The sequence below is a fragment of the Stegostoma tigrinum genome, chromosome 6 (genome assembly GCF_030684315.1).
Source record: "Stegostoma tigrinum isolate sSteTig4 chromosome 6, sSteTig4.hap1, whole genome shotgun sequence".
In the NCBI taxonomy this organism is placed as follows: Eukaryota; Metazoa; Chordata; class Chondrichthyes; order Orectolobiformes; family Stegostomatidae; genus Stegostoma; species Stegostoma tigrinum.
Genome location: NC_081359.1, coordinates 80451017 through 80473704, shown reverse-complemented (window position 1 = coordinate 80473704; position 22688 = coordinate 80451017). Strand labels below are relative to the sequence as shown.

Here is a 22688-nt window from a genome sequence, read left to right as displayed (position 1 = left end):
CCCGAAGGTTGCAGGAACAGCAACTCATATTCCGCCTGGGAACCCTGCAGCCATATGGTATCAATGTGGACTTCACCAGTTTGAAAATCTCCCCTTCCCCTACTGCATCCCTAAACCAGCCCAGTTCGTCCCCTCCCCCCACTGCACCACACAACCAGCCCAGCTCTTCCGCCACCCACTGCATCCCAAAACCAGTCCAACCTGTCTCTGCCTCCCTAACCGGTTCTTCCTCTCACCCATCCCTTCCTCCCACCCCAAGCCGCACCCCCAGCTACCTACTAACCTCATCCCACCTCCTTGACCTGTCCGTCTTCCCTGGACTGACCTATCCCCTCCCTACCTCCCCACCTACACTCTCTCCACCTATCTTCTTTACTCTCTATCTTCGGTCCGCCTCCCCCTCTCTCCCTATTTATTCCAGTTCCCTCTCCCCATCCCCCTCTCTGATGAAGGGTCTAGGCCCGAAACGTCAGCTTTTGTGCTCCTGAGATGCTGCTTGGCCTGCTGTGTTCATCCAGCCTCACATTTTATTATCTCTATATTGACTGGGTTCACTCAGTGCCAGGGGTTGGCCGGCAGTGAATTTGTTAGGTGTGTCCAGAACGGTTTCTTTGAAACAATATATAAATAATGCAACAAAGGAAGGGGCCACAGTAGGCCTAGCATTAGGGAATGAGCCCAGCCAAGTATCAAAGTTTCAATGTGGGGGAGCATTTTGGGAACAGTTACTATAATTCTGTTAAGTTTGAAGTTACTCATGGATAAGTTCAACAGCAGTCCTTAGGTGAAGGTATTAAATTGGGGGAGGGCTAACTACCACAATGTTTGGCAGGAACTGGAGAATGCAGATTAGCGGGTGACTGTTTAAGAGTAAATTTACATCTGGCACGTGGAAATCTTATAAAGTCCAGTCGAATAGAGTTCAGCACCAGCATATTCCTGTGCTATTGAGAGATCAGGATGGCAAGATTTAGGAACTGTGTATTTTAAGAGAAATTGAGAGCTTAGTTGAAAGAAAATGAAGGCACATGTAAAGCTTAGGAAACTGAACAGAGGCAGATACCTTGAAAAATACACAGTTAGGGCAGGAAAGAACTCAAACAAGGAATTAGGAGGTTTTAAAGAATTGGTAATGATCTGTAGCGCGGGTTGTGGGCAAGGTTACTGACTTGCTCACCGAGGTGGCTTGTTTTAGTTCAGACGTTTTGTCATTGTAGTAGGTGACATCATTAGTGGAGCCTCCAATGGAGCAAACTTATTCTACTCAACATGGAATTTATACTGTCTGGTCTGTTATGGTGAGTAGTGTCATATGAACTAAAGCAAACCCACTCAGCAGGCAAGTCAACAACCTCAATTAGCAAGGCTAAAAGTGGGCATAAAATGTTTTTCCTAAAAAAAGGAGCTAGAGGCCAGCTTTAGAAAGAGTAGGTCCACACAAGGACAAAGGAAGAATTTATGCATAGACCCAGAGGAAGTGGATGAGATCCTTAACAAATACTTCGCATGAGTTGTCACAAAGGAGAAGGACATGGTGGATGGTGAGAGTCAGGAGGGTGTGCTGATATTCTGGAGCATACCAATATAAAAAACAAAGGTGGTTTTGGGTGTTTTAAAAAGCATTAATATAGACAAGTCCCCAGGACTTGATGAGATTTATCCTAGAACATTGGAGGAAGGCAAGTAAAGAGATTGCTGGGGCCCTGTATAAAATCTTTGTTTCTTCTTTAGTCTCAGGAATAGTCCCTGTTCCTTTGTTTAAGGAGGGCAACAGGGATAATCCAGGAAACTTTAGACTGATAAGCCTTACATAAGTGATAGGCAAAATACTGGAGAAGATTCTTAGGGGTAGGTTTTACTGGAAAAAATTGACTTAGCAGCAACAGCATAGCTTTGTGTGGGGCAGCTTGCATCTCACAAACTCAACTGACTCTGAGGAAGTGACAAAGATGACCGATGAAGGCAGGATGGTAGATGTTGTTTATATGGAGATTAGCAAGGCCTTTGACAAACTCTCATGGCAGGTGATAAAAGGTGATGTCACAAGAGAACCACACTGAACTGCTAAGTTGGTTACAGAACAAGCTTAGTCGTAGAAGTCAGAGGCCTGGTTATAAGATTGGAAATCTGTGACTAGTGATGTTCGACAGGAATCAGTGCTGGGAGTCATGTTTATATTTATAAATATATGATTTGGATGAGAATATAAGTGGCCTGATTACTAAGTTTGCAGACGACACAAAGACTGGGGGAGCTACAGATAGTGAAGACGATTGCCAGAGAATACAGCAGGATACAGACAGGCTGCAGACTTGCGTAGAGAAATGGGAGATAGAGTTTAATCTGGACAAATGCAAGGTGATACATTTTGGGAGAGGTGCTGCAGGAGTGGAGTATACAGTAAATGGCTGAACCCTTAATAGCTCAACACACAGAAGGATCTAGGTGTACAGAACAATAGTTCCCCGAAAATGGGAACAAAAGTGGTAAGGTGGTCGAGAAGGCACATGGCATGCTTGCCTTTGTTGGTCAGGGCATAGAGTACAAAAATTAGCAAGCCATGTTGCAACTGCATAGAACTTTAGTTCAGCCGCATTTGGAATGCTGTATACAGTTCTGGTCGCATACTACTAGAATGATGTGGTAGTTTTACAGACAGTACAGAAGAAGTTTTCCATGATGGAGGGTATTAGCTATGAGGATTGAAAAAATTTGGTTTGTTTTCCCTTGCATGTTGATGGATGATTGCAACCTAACAGATGTTTACAAAATTATAACAGGCTTAGATAGAATGGATAGTCATAGTCTTCCCCACCTCCCCCCCCCAAAGGTAGAAATATCAGTTACTAGGGGGAAGTGGACTAAGGTAAAAGGAGGTAAGTTTATTAAAAAAAAAACTTCTCCTTTAACTATTAGATGGTAAATGCATCGAATGCGCTGCCAGAGGTGGTTGTGCAGGCAGATATAATAGCAATGTCTAAGAAGCATCTTGACAGATATACTGTACGAATAGACAGGGAATAGAGGGATACAGACAACATAAAGCCAAAAAGGTTTCTAGTTTTGAAAAGCATTTGAGAGTGCAGTGCTGTACTGTTCTTTGTTTTATGACAAGAAACAGGGAGAGTGAAAGCACGCATTCCAACTTGCCCTGCTTCAAAGAAAACAACCCATGTTTATCCAGCCTCTCTTCATAGCTAAAGTGTTCCATGCCAGGCGACATCCTAGTGAATGTCCTCTGCACTTCCTCCAGTTCAATCACAAATTCTCTACATGTAGATATCAGAACTGCACACAGTACTTCAGATGCGGCCTAACCAAAGCCCTGTTAAGATCCAACAAGACCTTCTTGCTCTTATAATTTATGCTTTGACTGATAAAGGCAAGTGTTGCGAATGCCTTAACTACCCTATTAATTGCCCTGCCACCTTCAGGAATTTGGACAAGCACCCTAAGATCCTCTTGTGCTCCTCAGCTTCCTCATGTTGCACCATGCAAAATACTCCCTCATCCAAACTGCATCACGTCACACTTAGAACATAGAACATTACAGCACAGTACAGGCCCTTCGGCCCTCGATGTTGTGCCGACCCGTCATACCGATCTCAAGCCCATCTAACCTACACTATTCCATGTACGTCCATATGCTCGTCCAGGTTTTAAATCCTAACTGTCACTGATCCGCCCAATTAGTTATATTCTTCAGTAACCCAATAACTTCTTCCTCACCCAGCTAATCTTCATGGTATCAGTAAATATATTTATCATCCCTCCCATTTTCTTATCTGCAACTATAAAAATAGCACCAGAACAGCATTTGTCACCATAGTGCCCTGCTTGAGTTGCAGAATAAAAGTCTGGATGTCGCAAACATCGGGTGAAGTGGATGCCAGAAAATTAGCATTTGAAAATGGAGGTTTTTGGATTAGGGAATAAATTGCATGTTCCAGGTTTGACAGGTGTTCCCTGAAATCTGGGATTAGTGGCATATATAATTGGTAGGATTGATCTAAACTGCAGATACTGGAATCTGTACTAAATGTAACAAATGCTGGAGATCACAGCGAGTCAAACGGTATCCATGGAGAGAGAGAGCGCAAGCTAACATTTAGTCTAGGTGACTCTTCATCAGAGCAAATCACCAGCCGGTTTCAAAAATCTCTCAATTGATCTCCTTTAGTGTTAGAAGGATTGTAGAAACAACAGAAAGAGTAGGCCAATCAAGCTTGCTCTGCCATTCAGGAAGACCATGGCTGAACTCAATCTTAATGCCATATTCCGGCTCAATCCTCATATCCCTCATATGTCTAGAAATTGATTCCTTTCTTAAATTATTCAGTCATTTCGCCTCCTCTGCCTTTTGTAGTACAAAATTTTACAAGTTCACCACTCTGACTGAAGAACTTTTTCCTTAATTCTACAAGACTCTCTACCCCACATCCCAGACTGTGATCCTCGTTTTAGACTGTCCCAGCCAGGGGAATATCACACAGGTTGGAGTTCTCCTTTGTAGGCATGAGAAAAGTTGATTGAGTGCTGAGGGAAGGGAAATTATCTGGCTGTGTCTAATATTATGAGGTTGTGGAATCTTGGAAAGTTCAAGAGGTACTTTAAGTCTCATTATGGGAAACTTGTGCACAAAAGTACCACAAGTGATCTTGTCAATTGAGAGCATTGGGGCCAGGATGTGATTAGCACACTGTACTGTGTTCGAGAGTTGGTCATGTCTGGATGTTGGAACATGGGATTTTTTTTGTGGCAGGGTTTCTAAATCCTGAAAGTTGCCAGGACCGTTAATGGTACCTCCAGAGAATGAAGCAAGAAGGCCTCACACCAGCTCGAAAAATGAAAGATGCAGCAATTCTGGGAACCTGCAATTGGGTTGGGAAATGCAGAGCAATGCTTTTCAATTCAGCACTTTAAACTCTTCCAAGATTTTAAAAATTCTACTAACCTGTTTAGTCATTGATTCCAACTAGGTCTATGGCTTTGGAGTATTTTCATTTTTGTTTTTGGCCAGACAACAGGGCACTATGTACTTCAAGTCAAACAAAGTCTATTCGCTTTAGAATATTTTAGTCTACCGTTACCCTTATTCTTGTAATCCACATGGTATTCATCTCCTTGGAAATTCTCTTGCCTCATATTGTTCTACTTTCATAATTATCACCACCAAGGAAATGCTACTAAATAAAATTACTCAACTAAAATCTGAGAAGCCCTGAATACCTGCATCCAAGGCTGTTAATAGATGTATAGTTTTAATTTCACAAAATTCCCTGGATTCTGCAAAGGTTCCATCAGATTGGAAAACTGCAAATACATTTTCACCATTCAACAAAAGTGGGAGACAGAAGAATAGGAAACTATCAATTAGTCAGCCTAAAATGATGGAAATTAGTGAGGAGGTTAGGGCAAGAGTACTAAGAAAGTCTTATTCTAATAGGCAGTCAACAGTTTTGCGAGGGAAATCATGTTTGTTTATTAGAGCTCTTTGAGAAAGTAACCAAGTGAATAAAGGAGAACTTGCACATGTGCTGCACTTAATATAAAAGTAGATGTTTTGCTATAATTGCATATAGCACTGAAGAGATCAAATCTAGAGTATCATACGTAGTTTTTGTCTTCCTATTTAAGAAAGGATGCAAATGCATTAGAAGCAATTGAAAGGAGGTTCACCAACTAACACCATAGTTGAAAGGATCATCTTACGAGGCAAGCTTAGACAGGTTGGGCCATATTGATTGGAGTTTAGAAAAACAAGTGAATACCTTATTGATACACGTAAATCATCATAATCTTTTAACAGGATGGATGCCAAAAAGAGGTCTACCTTTAAATGATAAACTCTGCGTCTTAGTTCGAGTTTAAAACATAAAACGATCTATGATATTTCCCACTTAACTGCTTTCACTTTAATTATTTGCTGCTTCACAATACACCAGGTATTCAGGGTACCTTCTAAAAATCACATGTAAATACAAAGTTTGCTTTTTAAATAAACCATTGTCTTACCTTAAAACTTACATACTGCAAACAAATTGCCACTAGCACCAAGTTCCTATCAAACTGTCTTTTTGTGAGCTAGCTACCTCACTTGGTCACTTAGTCTCTTGGACTTTCTCCAAAATTTAATTTGAATTAATAGAACAACAATCTAACCTTCATTCAATTAAATAATCAATTTTTGAATTGGACAACGTTGGCTTCCTTCATCCTATATTTTACCAAAGCCCCAGCAAGGGTTCTAATCCATAGCATTTTGACAAGACTGCTTCATTACTTTCTCGGAAATAGATACACAAGACAAAATTCTTGAAACACAATCTTCAATGAAATGAATTGATGGAAATACCTACTTCCAGTCTGCATTATTACTCGTGACTGAAATTTGAAGTGTTATTTGCAAGGAATGCTTCACTTTTCCGAAAAAAGATATGGTCAGAGAACTCATGATATTGGCATGGGATGTAAATTATGATAGGGTTTTTATTTGGACAGAATTAGTGTTTAAAGCAAGTGGTAATAAGTAAGCAACAATACATGGCAGTGGTTGAGATGCATAAGGAAATCATAAATGTTTAGGTATAATATAACACAGAACACCATGTTTCAATTCCTACCTTTGCAACAGCTTTGGCAGTTAAATACCAGGTCACAGGCCTGATCATATTCTGTGTACAGTTTCTTAAATGGAGATTCCATTTCCGTCCCTAGATCAGGCATTAATTTCCTTAGCACTTTCAAGTGGACCAAAGCTGTCAATATGCAGTCTAGCCAGCAGAGAGCAGATGTGTTCTTCCACTGAAGAAATAATTGTTCAACCTGTGACCCCACAGTTGGAACTTCCAATGTAGTCTGACCAGAATGTTCAGATTCAGTCGGTGGTTCCTTTCTCTTGCCATATAACTGATCAGGTACCACAGCAACTGCCTTATCAGGGATAACAATGCCATTTCTTTCACTAGAATTAACTGCATTATGATTGCTTCCATTTTCTGAACAAGGGACAAAATTGTCTATTTTATTTAGGTCAGTTTCAACTGGTTGAAATGTTTCCTTGAATACATCACGTGATTCATTGAAAAAGTCTTTATTATTACAATCAGAAGTTTTCTGTCGTTTCACATTCCGCTTACGCGGAGGAACTAGTGCAACTGATCCCGATATGCTCTTCGTAGTATGAATGGATGGTCGAGACAAGGTAGGTGAAATGAGGATCTCATTCAATGGTTTACATCCCAAAGGAAAGAGACACTAGAAAGAATTTTAAAATTGTTAAAAACAGAAATATACAACAAATGCAAATATCACCTGTGTGTCTAACTTTATTCCTTAAAATCTTCCTACAATTATATTAATCAGCGAGCTAAAAAACTGGATTGCTTTCCAAACTGCAGATCAATGGCATGGTAACTACGTAAAGGGCATGTAGACTCTGCTGAGAGAGTGCAGGTGGAATGAATTACGAGGGCTGGCTAACAATGTTGAATAACCTCTGAATGTAATAATAATCTAAGCAATTAATTAATTTAACTACTTGATAATATGAAAAATATTTCAGGAGAGATTCCTGAAAACTAATATACTGGTACCTAAACTTTCCCATACCTGTGGACTTTCACAAAGAAGAATGGATTCTTCTAAACTTATATAGTATCGGCGCAAAGTTTTATTTTCTCCTTTTGCAACACAGGCAGGACAGTATTGCTCTTGATTGAGTGAGGTATTTTCAGAAAACTGCAGAGAAGGAAAGTGGAGCAAGTTACCAGTCATGTATACAATTCCAGGTTTTTTAAAAAAAAATATCGAAACGGTTTTATACCAACCATCTGCTCATGACCAGATAGAAACTTAAAATACAATTTCAGCTAGTTTTTTTTCACCTTCAGTACAGAAGATGAAAAGGACACTTAAGGACAGTTTTATGCTGAACAAGAATGAAAAAGAATACTGTTTTTGCCAAGTTTACGTTCATATTCAAGTTTTTGTTGGAGAATAAAACTCAGTGATCTCTGGTGCATGTTTCAGCACTACTCAGGAATTAGAGATTAGCATGACAACCATGATTTCACTTCATATAAATCTTTCGCCATAGTACTTTGTGCAAGATTTCCGTGTCACTTTGAGTTTAGAATACTCCACCTTTTGAAGACAATAGATGTAAAATAAGTTGAAAATATAATAAAATTTAGAACTTTGCTCAGTTTAGAGAGGAATAAACAGTTTTACTGACTTTTCCCAAATACCCCACCGTGTGGCTGGAAGATACATTTATATCAGTGCTTGGGCCACTCAGTGGCAAACCAGTCTTGGTCTTCTGTTTATCCGCCATGCTCAGCCAAAGGCTAACCTTTACCATCTCACCGGTGATTTGAAGCATACCATCAGGAACTTCTCAGAATACGCTGTTAAGATAAAAGTTGAAGATGTTGTTAGTGAATATTTAAAACCTTGATTTTTGCTAAACTGTGGGCAAACTGCAAACTTGCAACATACAACATCCATAGCTAGTATCATACTATAAACGTACATCTAATAAGCTCAAAATTATATGTAGCTAACAATACTTTAAGCATCAATGCCAGATCAGGGAAACTGGTAGCTACCATCTGCTCAGTGTTAAATTGAGATTAATTTTACTGCTATTTTAAGGAGAGGTGTAGCTGAGTTCTTGCACAGTCAATAAAAATGATTTAACCATAGTGTCTACCATTAGTTTTACTTGCACAGGAGACATTATAATGCTCATAACCTAAATATTTAAGTTTAAAAATTAAACCTTAGTGAAGCATTGCACTTAGGTGCAGACAGAAAAACTTTATTTTGATTTTTTTTTAAAAAGCAGCCTGCTTGCAGAAAGTTCACGCTGTGTTAAGTACAATTCTATAAGTAATGCTTTTAAAGATATCTGTGCAAATACCTTTTCAAAATGGAGAAGAAAGCCTCAAATTAGCATGATTTAAAACTGAAAAGGAAGTAAAATATTAACAGACTTACCTCAACAGGGCAAGTCTGTTACGCATCTAGCTTGTGGCAATTAATTCCATGGCTTTCATAACAGAACTGGTGGTCTTTGAAAATTAATAGATTTAAATGTGGGTGCAAGGGAACAGAAAAATCACAATCCACTGTTATCACTTGCTTCTCAATAGCTACAACATATCTTGCTTCTTCCAAAGAAGGTTGGCAAAATTCTTTACTATTACTCCTTCACACTAAAGACAGAACACAATAATGTGTACTAATCTGTGTCAATCTTGAGCTAGTTGAATCATAGACTCACTACAATGTGAAAGCAGGCTATTTGGCTCATTGAGTCCACACCAACCCGTCCCCTACCCTATCCCTGTAATCCTGCATTTCCAATGGCTAATCCACCTAGCCCTGCATATCCTGGACAGCAAAATGGCCAGTTCACTTAACCTGTACATCTTTGGACTGTTGGGGGAAATTGGATCACCTGGAGGAAACCCTTGCAGACATGGGGTGAATGTGCAAATACCACACAGACAGTTGCCAAAGGATGGAATCTAACCCAGGTCCCTGGCGCGATGAGGCAGTAATGTTAACCACTAAGCCACCATGTTGCCCAATTGGTCAAAGTGTTACTAAATTGGTGATGATAGGAGAATGAGTTATCATAGAAGCGTTACGCTACAGGAGGTAATGAGTCAGCCAAAAGAGTCTACACTGGCTCTCCAAAAACCATCAGGACTCAGTGCCACTCTCCTGCCTTTTCCTCAAATTACTATTCACTATTTAAAGGGAAACAATAATCCAATGAAATAAAATGAAATCGAATGACTATAATTAGACAGGATTATTATGCATTGAATTCCATTAACAAGTGCACTTTTGGACATCGCCAAGAACAGGAGTAAATGTGTTCAAACAGTCTGATGACATTTGCTGTCTGACTTCACCCCAGTTGGGTACCACAATACTCGTACCTAATTAACAGAGTCAGCATTTTATAGATGCAAGCAGAAAATATAAGACAGGTGCAGAAAAGAGCAGAGAAGGAGAAAAATGAAGAATCTATGCGCAACTGCTTATCTGCTTAACTTTAATTCACCAATAAAAAAAACTTTGGACAAATTAGAAGTATTAGTGCTCAGTGAAACGGAAGCCTTGGAAGATCAGGTTCAATGCAGAGTAAAGGCACTTTTAAAAATAATTGTTTTATGGAAATTGATCATGTTAGAATTTTATAAATCACCCGTTAGGCTTCAGCAGGCACATTGAACACATCAGAGCACATTTTGAGAAGGATACAAAAGTCTTAGAAAGAGTAAAGCCGAAGTTTACTAAGGATGAGAAACTTCCATTATGAAAGTAAGTTGCTAATGTTGGGGCTTTTATCCTTGGAACAGCAATAACTGGGGTTAACGCAGAGGTTTTGACGCAGTAGATACATAAAACTATTGCTTCATAAAAGTGGGCTATAACCTGAAGTGACTGTTAAAATCATTTGCAAAAGATACAGAGGTAAGATGAGAATGGTTTTCAGTGCATTGTTACCAACTGGTACCCTCAATCTGAAACAACAGCAGCAGCTGACTCAATAAGCAAATGTGAGTTGGCCAGGTACTTGATGAAGTACTGACAGGGTTGTATATTGAAAGAAAATTGTGGAACTAAACATGGTGGCACTTTTACAGTGCCAATATAAACATAATTGGTGAAACGCATTGTTCCATGTTGCAAGTTTCTAGGATTTTGATCCGACTCGGACTTGCATGACACCATTGTGAATTGACCATTTCCCACATCAAACCACATTTAAATTTATAATACAAAACATGGGAACATACTTCAAAGACCATCAATAGCTAATCACATTTAAAAACCCTTCAATGATATCTGTTTTGCCTTACATTTATTGTAGACAGCTTATACTAGGGTACTATTTTTTAAAGGAAATATTGGCACATTCATAAAAGCCAATATTTTAAATAGGGTTTCATTGAAAATCATGAACAAAGCCAATACTTTACAGATTCAAATTTAACGCCGAAAAGAATGTTCTAATTAACTGACGTAAGTAATTTATGCAGGAACTACACATCACTAAGATTGTTTTACAACTGTAATTGTAATAACCAAAACTGAGTTTTAAAAATCACTCACCTTGTTTAAGAAATGCAATAATCTGTCATCTGTATCCTAATTCCATCCAATTGCAGTCAGAATATCAAATTGTGCTCCCACTGTTAGGTCAGATATCAAGGAGCCACTAATCAACCCAACTTTGTTTTTTAAACCATAATGGGTACACTTTTGAGAAAACAAAGTTTATACCGTACAGAAATGCCCAGTCAGCACACTGTAAAGAAAAACGTACAAGACCTCACACCAACCTCTACCTGTTCACCCTCGCTCCCTTGATTTGCTTTTATGTCCAATAGGCCTACTCTGGATACTTTAGATCCACAGACCATATTTGAAGTTTTTTTAAAAATTAACATCATTCTCAATTTTTAAAAATTCATTTACAGGATGAGGGCATCCATCTTTAATTGCCCAAAGCGTGCTGTGGGTCTGGAATTACCTGTAGTGCAGACAAGGTTGGAAGTTTCCGTCCCTAAAGGACATTAGCAGATCAGATGGGTTTTTCAACAATCGACAATGGTTTCATGATCATCAGACTCTTAATTCCAGGTTTTACTGAATTCAAATTCCACCATTTGCTATGGGGGATTTGAACGTGGGTCTCTGGATTAACAGTCCAGTGATAACACCACTAGGTCATTGCTTCCCTCATATTTAAAATTATTTTAAAATGGACTAGAAAGACAAGGCTGTTGAGCTATTTGAAAGATGTGTCATTTCTGAATTCGAAACTTTTATTTTGCCTTGGGGAAGGTGCTTCCACCAATAGGAAGCAAAATCTGAAGTCACAGATTTGCTAAACACTATTAATGCTACTCAGGAAAAGAGAGTTCTTGTTGCAGGGCTACAAGTGTAATATATAAAACAATAATTCAGACACACAGCATGGGTCAGTTTTATTAAAACAGGACCCTCACCGTGCTCTTAAGTAAAAACTGGCTGTTTGTAAACTAGTTAATATACATCCCTAGATTTTTTTAAAAATTATAGACTTTGCAGTTCTAAAGAACGAAGGCATCAAAAATATGCGCATTGAGAGAAGGTACACTTTCTACACATTTCAACTCGCCATGTTATCATAAAGTGTTACAATACAACAAACAGCAAAGTCAGCAAAATAAATTTCAATGGGCAAAACACTCCAGAACAAGTATACATGCTCCAATCAGGCCAGAAGAAAGAACTAAAAATTAGCACTGGAGGATTTTTAACAATTAACTATTTTAATAAAAAAAACCCATTGTTTTAAAAATTTAGGTGAGTTTCTATGCTTCAGGACCAATTGTTCCAAACAGAACAAATGAACTGCTCAAGTTGGTAATCAGAAATAGACTTCCCAAGGACCTCCGCTTTAAAGCGGTAAATATCAACAGACAGCAATTGTGTAGAACACAACATGACCAACACAGCAAAGGAGATTAGTACAACGTTATTAAATTCAAAAGATGGCCAATCTTTGGGCATTGCAAATAAATTTGTTGCAAGTATATATTACAGAGCTGTTTATGATACAGGAAGCAGCCATTTGGCCGATCACGTCTGCACCAGAATGCAGAATGGATAAACGTCTGCAGGCTACAATTGTACAGCATACTAAATATAATGGCATTGAATTAGAAATCTTTCTGCCAGATATTGGCAAATAATAGATCCTGAACTGTTTATATAGATTTAAGAAATACTTTATGACTTTTGTTTTCAATGAATAAAAATAGAAAATAACTTTTGTACGAGTCGCAAACATACAAATGTGAAAAACCCAGATACACTAAACCTTGTAGTTAAGCTACTTTTAGACTGATGATCATACCTCAGCCACAAGATCCAAGAACTCACATTCAATCATGGTCCATGCTGAATTTGCCTAAATCAGCAAGTGATTAGGAAGGCGATTGAGATGATATATTTAATTGTAATGCAAATGGAACATACAGGTAGGGATGCTTTGTATCAGATGGTAAAGCACTGGTAAAGCCACATCTGGAATACTGTATATTGTTGCAGTTTCCTTATTTAAAAAGAGAGTCAACGATTTCAGAGACATAGTTCAGAGAAGGTATGCATGACTGATATCTTGATTGGGGATTCTCTTATGAGGAAAAGTTGGACAAGCTGGGCATGTAAATCATTGTAGCTCAGAAAAATCAGAAGTGATTTTCTTGAAATACAAGATCGTTAAGAGGATCTCACAGGGTTGACTTTGAAAGCATGTTTCCCTGGGACAAGGGAAAACTGTTTAAGTATAAGATTTTGTATTTAAGATGGAGGAAAGATTAATTTTCTTCCTCAGATATTGGTGAAAGAAAGTCCCATTGATGCTCAAAGAGCAAAGGGTCGTTTGATTATCCTTTAAGGCTGATTTAGATAATATTCTTGATTAACAAGAGAGTCGATAGTTATCAAGGCTTGTGGAGTTCAGGCCAGTCAGAATTTTTTTATTCATTCACTGGAAGAGGGCATCGCTAGCTGGGCAGCATTTATTGTCCATCTCTAAATGCCCACAGCCAACCACACAACTGTGGGTCTGGAGTCACATGTACACCAAACCAAGTAAGGATGGCAGTTTCCTTCCCTGAAGGACTTCAGTGAACCAGATTTGTTTTTCTGGTCATCAATAGACTCTATTTCAGATCTTAACTGAATTCAAATACCACCATCTCCCATGGTGGGATTCAAATCCACGTCCCTAGAACAATATCTGGTTCTCTGGATTAACGGCCCAGAAACAGTATCACTGGGCCATCGCCTCCCAAATATGATTAGTGGTGATGAGGCAAAAAGGGCCAAAAGCTCTACTCCTGCTCCTAATTCAAATGTTCAAACTGGGTAGAACAAAATGCATAGATAAAAGATAATGGGAACTTCAGATGCTGGAGAATCCAAGATAACAAAGAGTGAAGCTGGATGAACACAGCAGGCCAAGCAGCATCTTAGGAGCACAAAAGCTGACGTTTTGGGCCTAGACCCTTCATCAGAGAGGGGGATGGGGAGAGGATTCTGAAATAAATAGGGAGAGGGGGAGGTGCACCGAAGATGGATAGAGGAGAAGATAGGTGGAGAGGAGATTATGGGTGGGGAGGGGATAGGTCAGTCCTGGGAGGACGGACAGGTCAAGGAGGCGGGATGAGGTTAGAAGGTGGGAAATGGAGGTGTGGCTTGAGATGGGAGGAGGGGATAGGTGAGAGGAAGAACAGGTTAGAGAGGCAGGGACAAGCTGGGCTGGTTTTGGGATGCAGTGGGGGAAAGGGGAGATTTTGAAGCTTGTGAAGTCCACATTGATACCATTGGGCTGCAGGGTTCCCAAGCGAAATATGAGCTGCTGTTCATGCAACCTTTGGGTGGCATCATTGTGGCACTGCAGGAGGCCCAGGATGGACATGTCGTCTGAGGAATGGGAGGTGGAATTAAAATGGTTTGCAACTGGGAGATGCATCCCAAAACCAGCCCAGCTCATCCCCGCCTCCCCAAACTGTTCTTCCTCTCACCTATCCCCTCCTTAAGCCACACCTCCAGTTCCCACCTACTAACCTCATCCCGCCTTCTTGACCTGTCCGTCCTCCCTGGACTGAGCTATCCCCTCCCCACCTATACTCTCTTCTCCACCTATCTTCTCCTCTATCCACCTTGGTCCGCCTCCCCCTCTCTCCCTATTTATTTCAGAACCCTCTCCATCAAGGGTCTAGGCCCAAAACGTCAGCTTTTGTGCTTGGCCTGCTGTGTTATCCAGCTTCACACTTTGTTATCTTGCACAGACACAAAACTGGCAAAAAAGGTAGAAGCAATAATTACCATATTTCATTTGCTATCTAGTGAGGCATATTGGAAAACTCCACGTGTAAATCAGCTCTGGGCTGATTTGGGACGCCCTCGTGGTCCCGGAATCTTAATGGTTGGGTTCTTGCAACTAGATAGCAGGTAAAATAAATTTCAAAAACAAGTGCAGGGGACCCTTTAGTATTTAGATCTATTTATAAGTGAATCATAAGCTTATGGAAAGAGCAGGTATGGACACTAAATCTGAGAGTTTTGTAATAATGGTCTCCAGTTCTTTTTCAGATTTCAGAAAGTCCACTCTGCTAGACTTCAATGCAGGAAATAGTGGTGCTCCCCAGAAATCAGTGTTAGGATGATTGATATTCTTGACATATTAATACCAGTTGTTGAGTAATGGGGTACAATTCAAAGCTGATGATCAAAGCTCTGACATTTGTGAACTCAAAGGACATAGATCAACCATTCGAACAAAAAGACATATGGCAGATGATTTTTAAAAATTCATTCATGGGACATAGGCTTCGTTGGCTGGGCCAGCATTCATTGCACATTCCTAACTGCCCTTAAGTAGGTGGTGGTGAGCTGTTTTCTTGTATCGCTGCAGTCCATTTGGTGTAGATACATTCAAAATGCTACTAGCAATCCAGTTCCAAGATTTTTACCCAGCAACAGGAAAGAAACTGTATTACATAGTTCCAAGTAAGGGCAGTGAGAGACTTGGAGGGGATCTTGTGGATAATGGTGCTCCCATGTATCTGCTGCCTTTGTATTTCTAGATGGTATTGGTTATGTGTTAACAAGGTGCTGTATAAGGAGCCTGATAAATTTCTCCAGTGCATCTTTTAGGTGGTACACACTGCTGCCACTGAGTGCCAGTGATGGAGGAAATTAGTTTTTGTGGATGTGGTGCCAATTATGTGGGATTCTGTGTCCTGGATATCGTTCAGCTTCCTGGAATGCTGTTAGAGCTGCACTTATCCAGGCAAGTAGAGAATCTGTGATCATGTTTTTGACTTGTATCATGTATATTGGTGGACAGACTTTGGGAAGTCAGGATGATGAAAGATTCCTAGCCTCTAACCTACTCTACTGGCCACAGGATTTAAATGGCTTGTCAGTTCAGTTTCTGGTCAATGTTAACCTGCAGGATGTTGATGGTGCAGAACTGAGCAATTGTAACACCATAGCAACTAGGCTTACTGTTAGATTCTCTCGTACAATAGTAATTACCTGGCACTTCTGTAGCAGAAATGCTACCTGGTACTTGGCAGCTCAAGCTTGGATACAGTCCAGCTGCAATGTAGGTAATATAAACTTAAGGGAGTGCAGGAGCCGAAGCATGCAGTTTATGTACACTCATCCCTGAACCCATCAGGATTAGTTTGGCAGAGAAGTCAATAAAGCAGATTAAACCTGAACTTCATTAGGAACTGCTCTGCTGGAATCACTATGATTCAAGTAAAATTCCTGGAACAAAGACATTCAGTTACATGGATACATTGAAAACTAGGAGATTCTCCACAAAGAGAAGCTTTTTATTGTTAGTTTGATGGAGCTCTTTGAGAAGGGCCAAGACAGAGAATATGGGGAGAAACCTATTGCTGGCAGATGGGTTGCAGATCACAGAGCACAAATTCAAAGTGGGTGGGCAAAGAATCAACAATAATGAAAATGTTTTACTGTACAGTGAGTGATTAGGGTCTGGAATACATGCCCTTAGACTATGAAGAGTGCGATGGAAATGAACTGAATTCAACTTCTTCTAACAAAATAATTATTGAAGGAAAATTGGGGAAAAGACAGTAACGTGAATTGGCACGAACTTCAAGGTCTGAACGATCTCCTTCTGTATGTATGAGTCTGGTTGGAAATGTCGACACACCACTGACCGGAACCGCGGCCCAAAGAAATAATTCCAGGCATTTACAAGGGAAGACATTCGGGGGTGGGGTGGGAGACGAGATCTGCGATGAAGTGAAAGAATTCCCAAAGCTGGGCGAATACCTCAAAAATGACGGATACGCCACAGGGCCTGGTTTTACCTCAAAACACACGCTACCTGGCGGCTGTTGCCCGGGAAACTGACCGTGTGTGCCGGCAGGGGAATGGATGGACGGGGAGTTGGGGGCAAAACAGCGCCCCACATGAGCCCAGGCTCCCCCTTCAGCCAGGCAGCCAGCCACCCCGCCATTAACCGAGTCGTTTCTGTCAGGCCGAGTGGGCGTGAGAGCTCCGAACACATGGAGGCTTCACGGGAAACCGGCGCTAACCTGAGGAGCTACTGCAGCCGCCGCCTTTCCCCCGCCTCTTCCTCCCGCGGTATCAGTGTCAGGGCCGCCGCTCGTGCCGGTCTTGCGAGCCACCGTCCTCCCGCTGCCGGCGCTTCTCCAAGGTCTCCTCGACGCTGGGTTTTTTTTTTCCGCCGGCCACTTCCGGTCCGACTGCAACCCCGCTCTGGATCCAAGGTTCCCAGCTGCCGCCTGCTCCTGCCGTTCAACGATATGACAGTCAGTCACAATACCAAAATAAAGTGCCGCACAACAAACCAGGGGCGTTTTAATTTTCGAACGGAAGTCCGTGTCTCGGCGCCCGTGTGGAAATTCTCCGTTTAACGCTTGTCAGTCAGAACTATCACACTCTCAGTTTCATCTGGATTTTAGTTTTCTCGGTGTGAACACCGTACACGTGGCCTGCAAAAATAAGCGTGCTCACTGCGGTATTTACGTCATGTTTTATGAATTCTACCAATTAAAATAACCAAATACGCTTTGACGTCCTCTAACATGTACTTTCATCACTGAGGCATTGAAATATGGGCTACAGTAAAAACTGGTGGAAATCTGGAATTAAAAACATGATCGAAGATATTGTATCAGAGATAATGGGAACTGCAGATGCTGGAGAATCCAAGATAATAAAATGTGAGGCTGGATGAACACAGCAGGCCAAGCAGCATCTCAGGAGCACAAAAGCTGCCACAATGATGCCACCCGAAGGTTGCAGGAACAGCAACTCATATTCCGCCTGGGAACCCTGCAGCCCAATGGTATCAATGTGGACTTCACCAGTTTCAAAATCTCCCCTTCCCCTACTGCATCCCTAAACCAGCCCAGTTCGTCCCCTCCCCCCACTGCACCACACAACCAGCCCAGCTCTTCCCCCCCACCCACTGCATCCCAAAACCAGTCCAACCTGTCTCTGCCTCCCTAACCAGTTCTTCCTCTCACCCATCCCTTCCTCCCACCCCAAGCCGCACCCCCAGCTACCTACTAACCGCATCCCACCTCCTTGACCTGTCCGTCTTCCCTGGACTGACCTATCCCCTCCCTACCTCCCCACCTACACTCTCTCCACCTATCTTCTTTACTCCATCTTCGGTCCGCCTCCCCCTCTCTCCCTATTTATTCCAGTTCCCTCTCCCCATCCCCCTCTCTGATGAAGGGTCTAGGCCCGAAACGTCAGCTTTTGTGCTCCTGAGATGCTGCTTGGCCTGCTGTGTTCATCCAGCCTCACATTTTATTATCTCGAAGATATTGTACTTTGCTGTAACATGATCAGGAAGCCTGGCAACATTTGTCAGGAAAAAAAATCTCAGTTAAGGACTAGAGGCCGACCGTTCCAGCCAACCCTCACTGATCTTGAGATAGAAGGAACTGCAGATGCTGGAGATTCTGAGTTAACAAGGTGTAGAACTGGATGAACACAGCAGGCCAAGCAGCATCAGAGGAGCAGGAAAGCTATAGTTTCAGGCCTAGACCCTTCTTCAAAAATGGAGGGGAAGGGGATTCTGAAGTAAATAGGGAGAGAGTGGGAGGTGGATAGAAGATGGATAGAGGAGAAGATAGGTGGAGAGGATACAGACAGGTTAAAGAGGCGCGGATGGAGCCAGTAACGGTGAGTGTAGGTGGGGAGGTAGGGAGGGGATAGGTCAGCCCTGAGAGGACGGACAGGTCAAGGAGGCGAGATGAGGTTAGTAGATAGGAGATGAGGGTGGGGCTTGAGGTGGGAGGAGGGGATAGATGTGAGGAAGAACAGGTTAGGGAGGCAGGGACGAGCTGGGCTGGTTTTGGGATGTGTTCGGGGAAGGGGAGATTTTGAAGCTCATGAAGTCCACATTGATACCATTGGGTTGTAGGGTTCCCAAGCGGAATGTAAGTTGCTGTTCCTGCAACCTTCGGGTAGCATCGTTGTGGCACTGCAGGAGGCCCAGGATGAACATGTCGCCTAAGGAATGGGAGGGGGAGTTGAAATGGTTCATAACTGGGAGGAGCAGTTGTTTAGTGCAAACTGAGCGTAGGTGTTTTGCAAAGTGGTCCCCAAGCCTCCGCTTGGTTTCCCCGATATAGAGGAGGCCACTACAGGAACAGTGGACGCATTTTGCCACATTAGCAGATGTGCAGGTGAACATCTGCTTGATGTAGAAAGTCTTCTTGGGGCCAGGGATGGGCGTGAGTGGGGAGGTGTAGGGGCAGGTGTAGGTGATTATGTCAGTGATAATGGGAACTGCAGATGCTGGAGAATCCAAGATAACAAAGTGTGGAGCTGGATGAACACAGCAGGCCAAGCAGCATCTCAGGAGCACAAAAGCTGATGTTTCTGGCCTAGACCCTTCATCAGAGAGGAAGAGAGACCCTCTCTGATGAAGGGTCTAGGCCTAAAACGTCAGCTTTTGTGCTCCTGAGATGCTGCTTGGCCTGCTGTGTTCATCCAGCTCCACACTTTGTTATCTAGGTGATTATGTCCTTGTTTTTAGTGATCTGTCACTGATGCTGCATGTCATCTGGCTATGGCTGAGACCAAAGGTGAAAGATGTGCCGGTGTTGGACTGGGGTGGACAAAGCCAGAAATCACGCCATACCAGTTTGCAATCCAACAGGTTTATTTGAAAACACAAGCTCTTGGAGCCACAGTTCTTCAGGTGTTAATGAGAGAGGTAGTATCAGACACAGAATTTCTAAGTAAAAGATCAAAGGGTCACACCACTGATGAAACCAAGCTCCACAATGCCTTAATAGAGCTGTGGTTGGAGCACCTTATGATTCCACTTGATTAGGCCTAGGCAGGCTTGTTTGTCAAGAATGTTGCATCCAGTTTGTTTCAAGCGCTCATGCTTTGACCCACCAGTATGTTAACCTGATATTCTTCTTTAATGACTGCCTCACAATGTTCAAATGTTACCCACAAGAAACTAAATGGTTGGCAGGGGGACATGTTACTCAGAGTAACAAAGGTTGAATAACAGTGAACACCTCTTCAGTCCTCTGGTGGGACGCAATCAAGATAAAAATCAAGTAATTCGTTATTTTGAAAGATACTCCAGAAGCTGAGAGGAAAGTGCTTCATTTCCAGAAATGCTCCTTCTGCAGGCAGTGGGATCAGTGTATATAAGGAACCTAACTCCGTGCCTCAGAGTTCTCCAAAATCTTCTGGTCCAAAATTGTATCAGAAATAATGGGAACTGCAGATGCTGGAGAATCCAAGATAACAAAGTGTGAAGCTGGATGAACACAGCAGACAAGCAGCATCTCAGGAGCACAAAAGCTGACGTTTCGGGCCTAGACCCTTCATCAGAGAGGGGGACGGGGAGAGGGTTCTGGAATAAATAGGGAGAGAGGGGGAGGCGGACTGAAGATGGAGGGAAAAGAAGATAGGTGGAGAGGAGAGTATAGGTGGGGAGGTAGGGAGGGGATAGGTCAGTCCAGGGAAGACGGACAGGTCAAGGAGGTGGGATGAGGTTAGTAGGTAGGAAATGGAGGTGCGGCTTGAGGTGGGAGGAAGGGAAGGGTGAAAGGAAGAACAGGTTAGGGAGGCAGAGACAGGCTGGGCTGATTTTGATATGCAGTGGGGGAAGGGGAGATTTTGAAGCTTGTGAAGTCCACATTGATACCATTGGGCTGCAGGGTTCCCAAGCGGAATATGAGTTGCTATAGACTGGTCTGTGGAGCTTGTTTTTCTTTTTTCAAAAAGTGCACACAATCCCAGAATCAGGAGCCTGAATGAAGAAGATGGTTTGGTGATAACCTCATAGGCTGACACATTGGGATCAGCAGGTTATTTAATATTAGGTTGCATAGCAGAAAATCTACATACAGCACAACCTCATTGACTTTCCTATTCTCAGTGTAGGAGGTTTTATATGTCAGAAAAAGAAAGGGTTTGGATCACCAGCGTATTCTGAATGATTTGACAAAGGCAACAAGATATTTGTCAAGTTTTGTTTTGGCTGCCTGAGGCTCAAACAACCTGGACATGTTTATGGAAGCACACTTACAGCAAGCAGCACAATCAGTATCTTTCAAGAGAGGCACTAACACCTTAATGCATAAGAAAAGGAGGGAGAGGGAAGAAATTTCAAATGGACAGCTCATTTCGTTACAAAATTCGATCCAAGATTGTTACCAGGACAAGTTCATCTGGAAGAATGCAAGAAAAGAGGTGATAATCTCAGATGGTGAAGGCTTTCGGCTCAAGGCCTCCCCGAACATAGATCACGTTGCTGTGTTGTGCCCAAATCAGTCTGCAGATTGATGAGCATCTTTGTCCAGCCTGAGCCTGTCTTATGACATGGAGTAAATGGCAGTACAGGTGGGGCCATGTTCTTAGGGAACTGGGTCAAATTATACCTTGTCTGTTTCATTGGCAGGTCAGTTTACCTGAAGATGCTGGGAATAAGGCTTGGAGAGACCAAAGCTTTCACAAAGAACTAGGACAATCATGTAGCTATAGTTAACCAGTGACAGGGAACATTGGAGTGACATTTCAGCGATGAATGACAGGGACCTAGTATGGCACCAAGGACCCCAAGCAAAACTGAAACCAGTGGAAATTGGGATGGGGGGACTGTCTGCTAGTGAAATCATCAATGACCTTCCCTCCATCATAGGGTCAGAAATAGGAAAGTTCACTGATGATTGCTCCACATTCAGCACCACTCTCGACTCCCAGATACTGAAGCAGTCTGTATCTATTTGCAGCAAGACTTGGACACATTCAGGCTTGGGCTGATAACTGGCAAATAACCTTTGCACCATACAAGTGGCAGGCAATGACCTTCTTCAGGAAGAGAGAATCTAATCATTGGCCCTTCACATTACCATCACTGAATTCTACACTATAAACATACTGGGGGTTCCTAGGGACCAAATGTTGAACTGGACCAGCCTTATAAATACAGTGGCAATAGGAGCCTTGAAATTCTTCAGCGATAAACTCACTTCTTGTCTCCCCAAAGCCTGTCTATCATCTATAAGGAAATGATAAAATACGCTGTACTTGACTAGAAGAATGCAAGTCAGATGTTCAAGGAGCTTGACACTGTCAAGACAAAGCTTGTTTGGCAATGTATCTGCTATCTTCAATGTTCATCCTTTTGCCAATGATGATTAGTGATAGCCATGTGTATCATCTAAAAGACGCACTGCAGTAAATCACCTGAACACTTTCAACAGTATCTTCCAAATCTACAAATTCCATCACCAAGAAAGATAAGGGCCAAAACAGTGGGAGCATCACCATCTACAGTTCCCTTGGGATCATATCCATCCTTCCTATGAAGTATATAATTATTCCTTCTCTGTTTCTGCATCAAAATCCCTTACTTGTTCTTAAGAGCACTGTGGGTGTACCTATCACCATGGACTACAATCATTCAAGATGTCAGTTCACCACCACCTTTTATGGGGTAATTAGGGATGGGCAATATATGCTGGCCTAGCCATTAATGTCCACATCATACAAGAAACTAAAAAAAAAGAGCCTAGACCCCAGCTATGAGAAACTCAGTTGCCGTATATGGCAAA

The 22688-nt window shown here is 41.9% G+C and overlaps 1 protein-coding gene across 2 annotated transcripts in view; it reads right to left on the bottom strand.

The window, feature by feature from the left end:
• The window catches only part of uspl1 (ubiquitin specific peptidase like 1), a 31729-nt gene extending 14453 nt beyond the window's left edge, over positions 1-17276 (bottom strand). Inside the window, exons 1-4 of one of the 2 annotated variants that reach the window (XM_048532381.2) lie at positions 17160-17276; positions 8237-8408; positions 7612-7740; positions 6624-7257 (exon numbers count right to left, since the gene is read on the bottom strand). In XM_048532381.2, coding sequence (XP_048388338.2) covers positions 6624-7257; positions 7612-7740; positions 8237-8383 — 910 coding nt within the window. In that variant the 5' untranslated portion in view covers positions 8384-8408; positions 17160-17276. Of the gene's footprint in view, positions 1-6623; positions 7258-7611; positions 7741-8236; positions 14121-17159 lie in introns of those variants that run through there. The other variant, XM_048532380.2, reaches the window with a different exon arrangement.
• Between the last annotated feature and the right edge of the window lie 5412 nt (positions 17277-22688).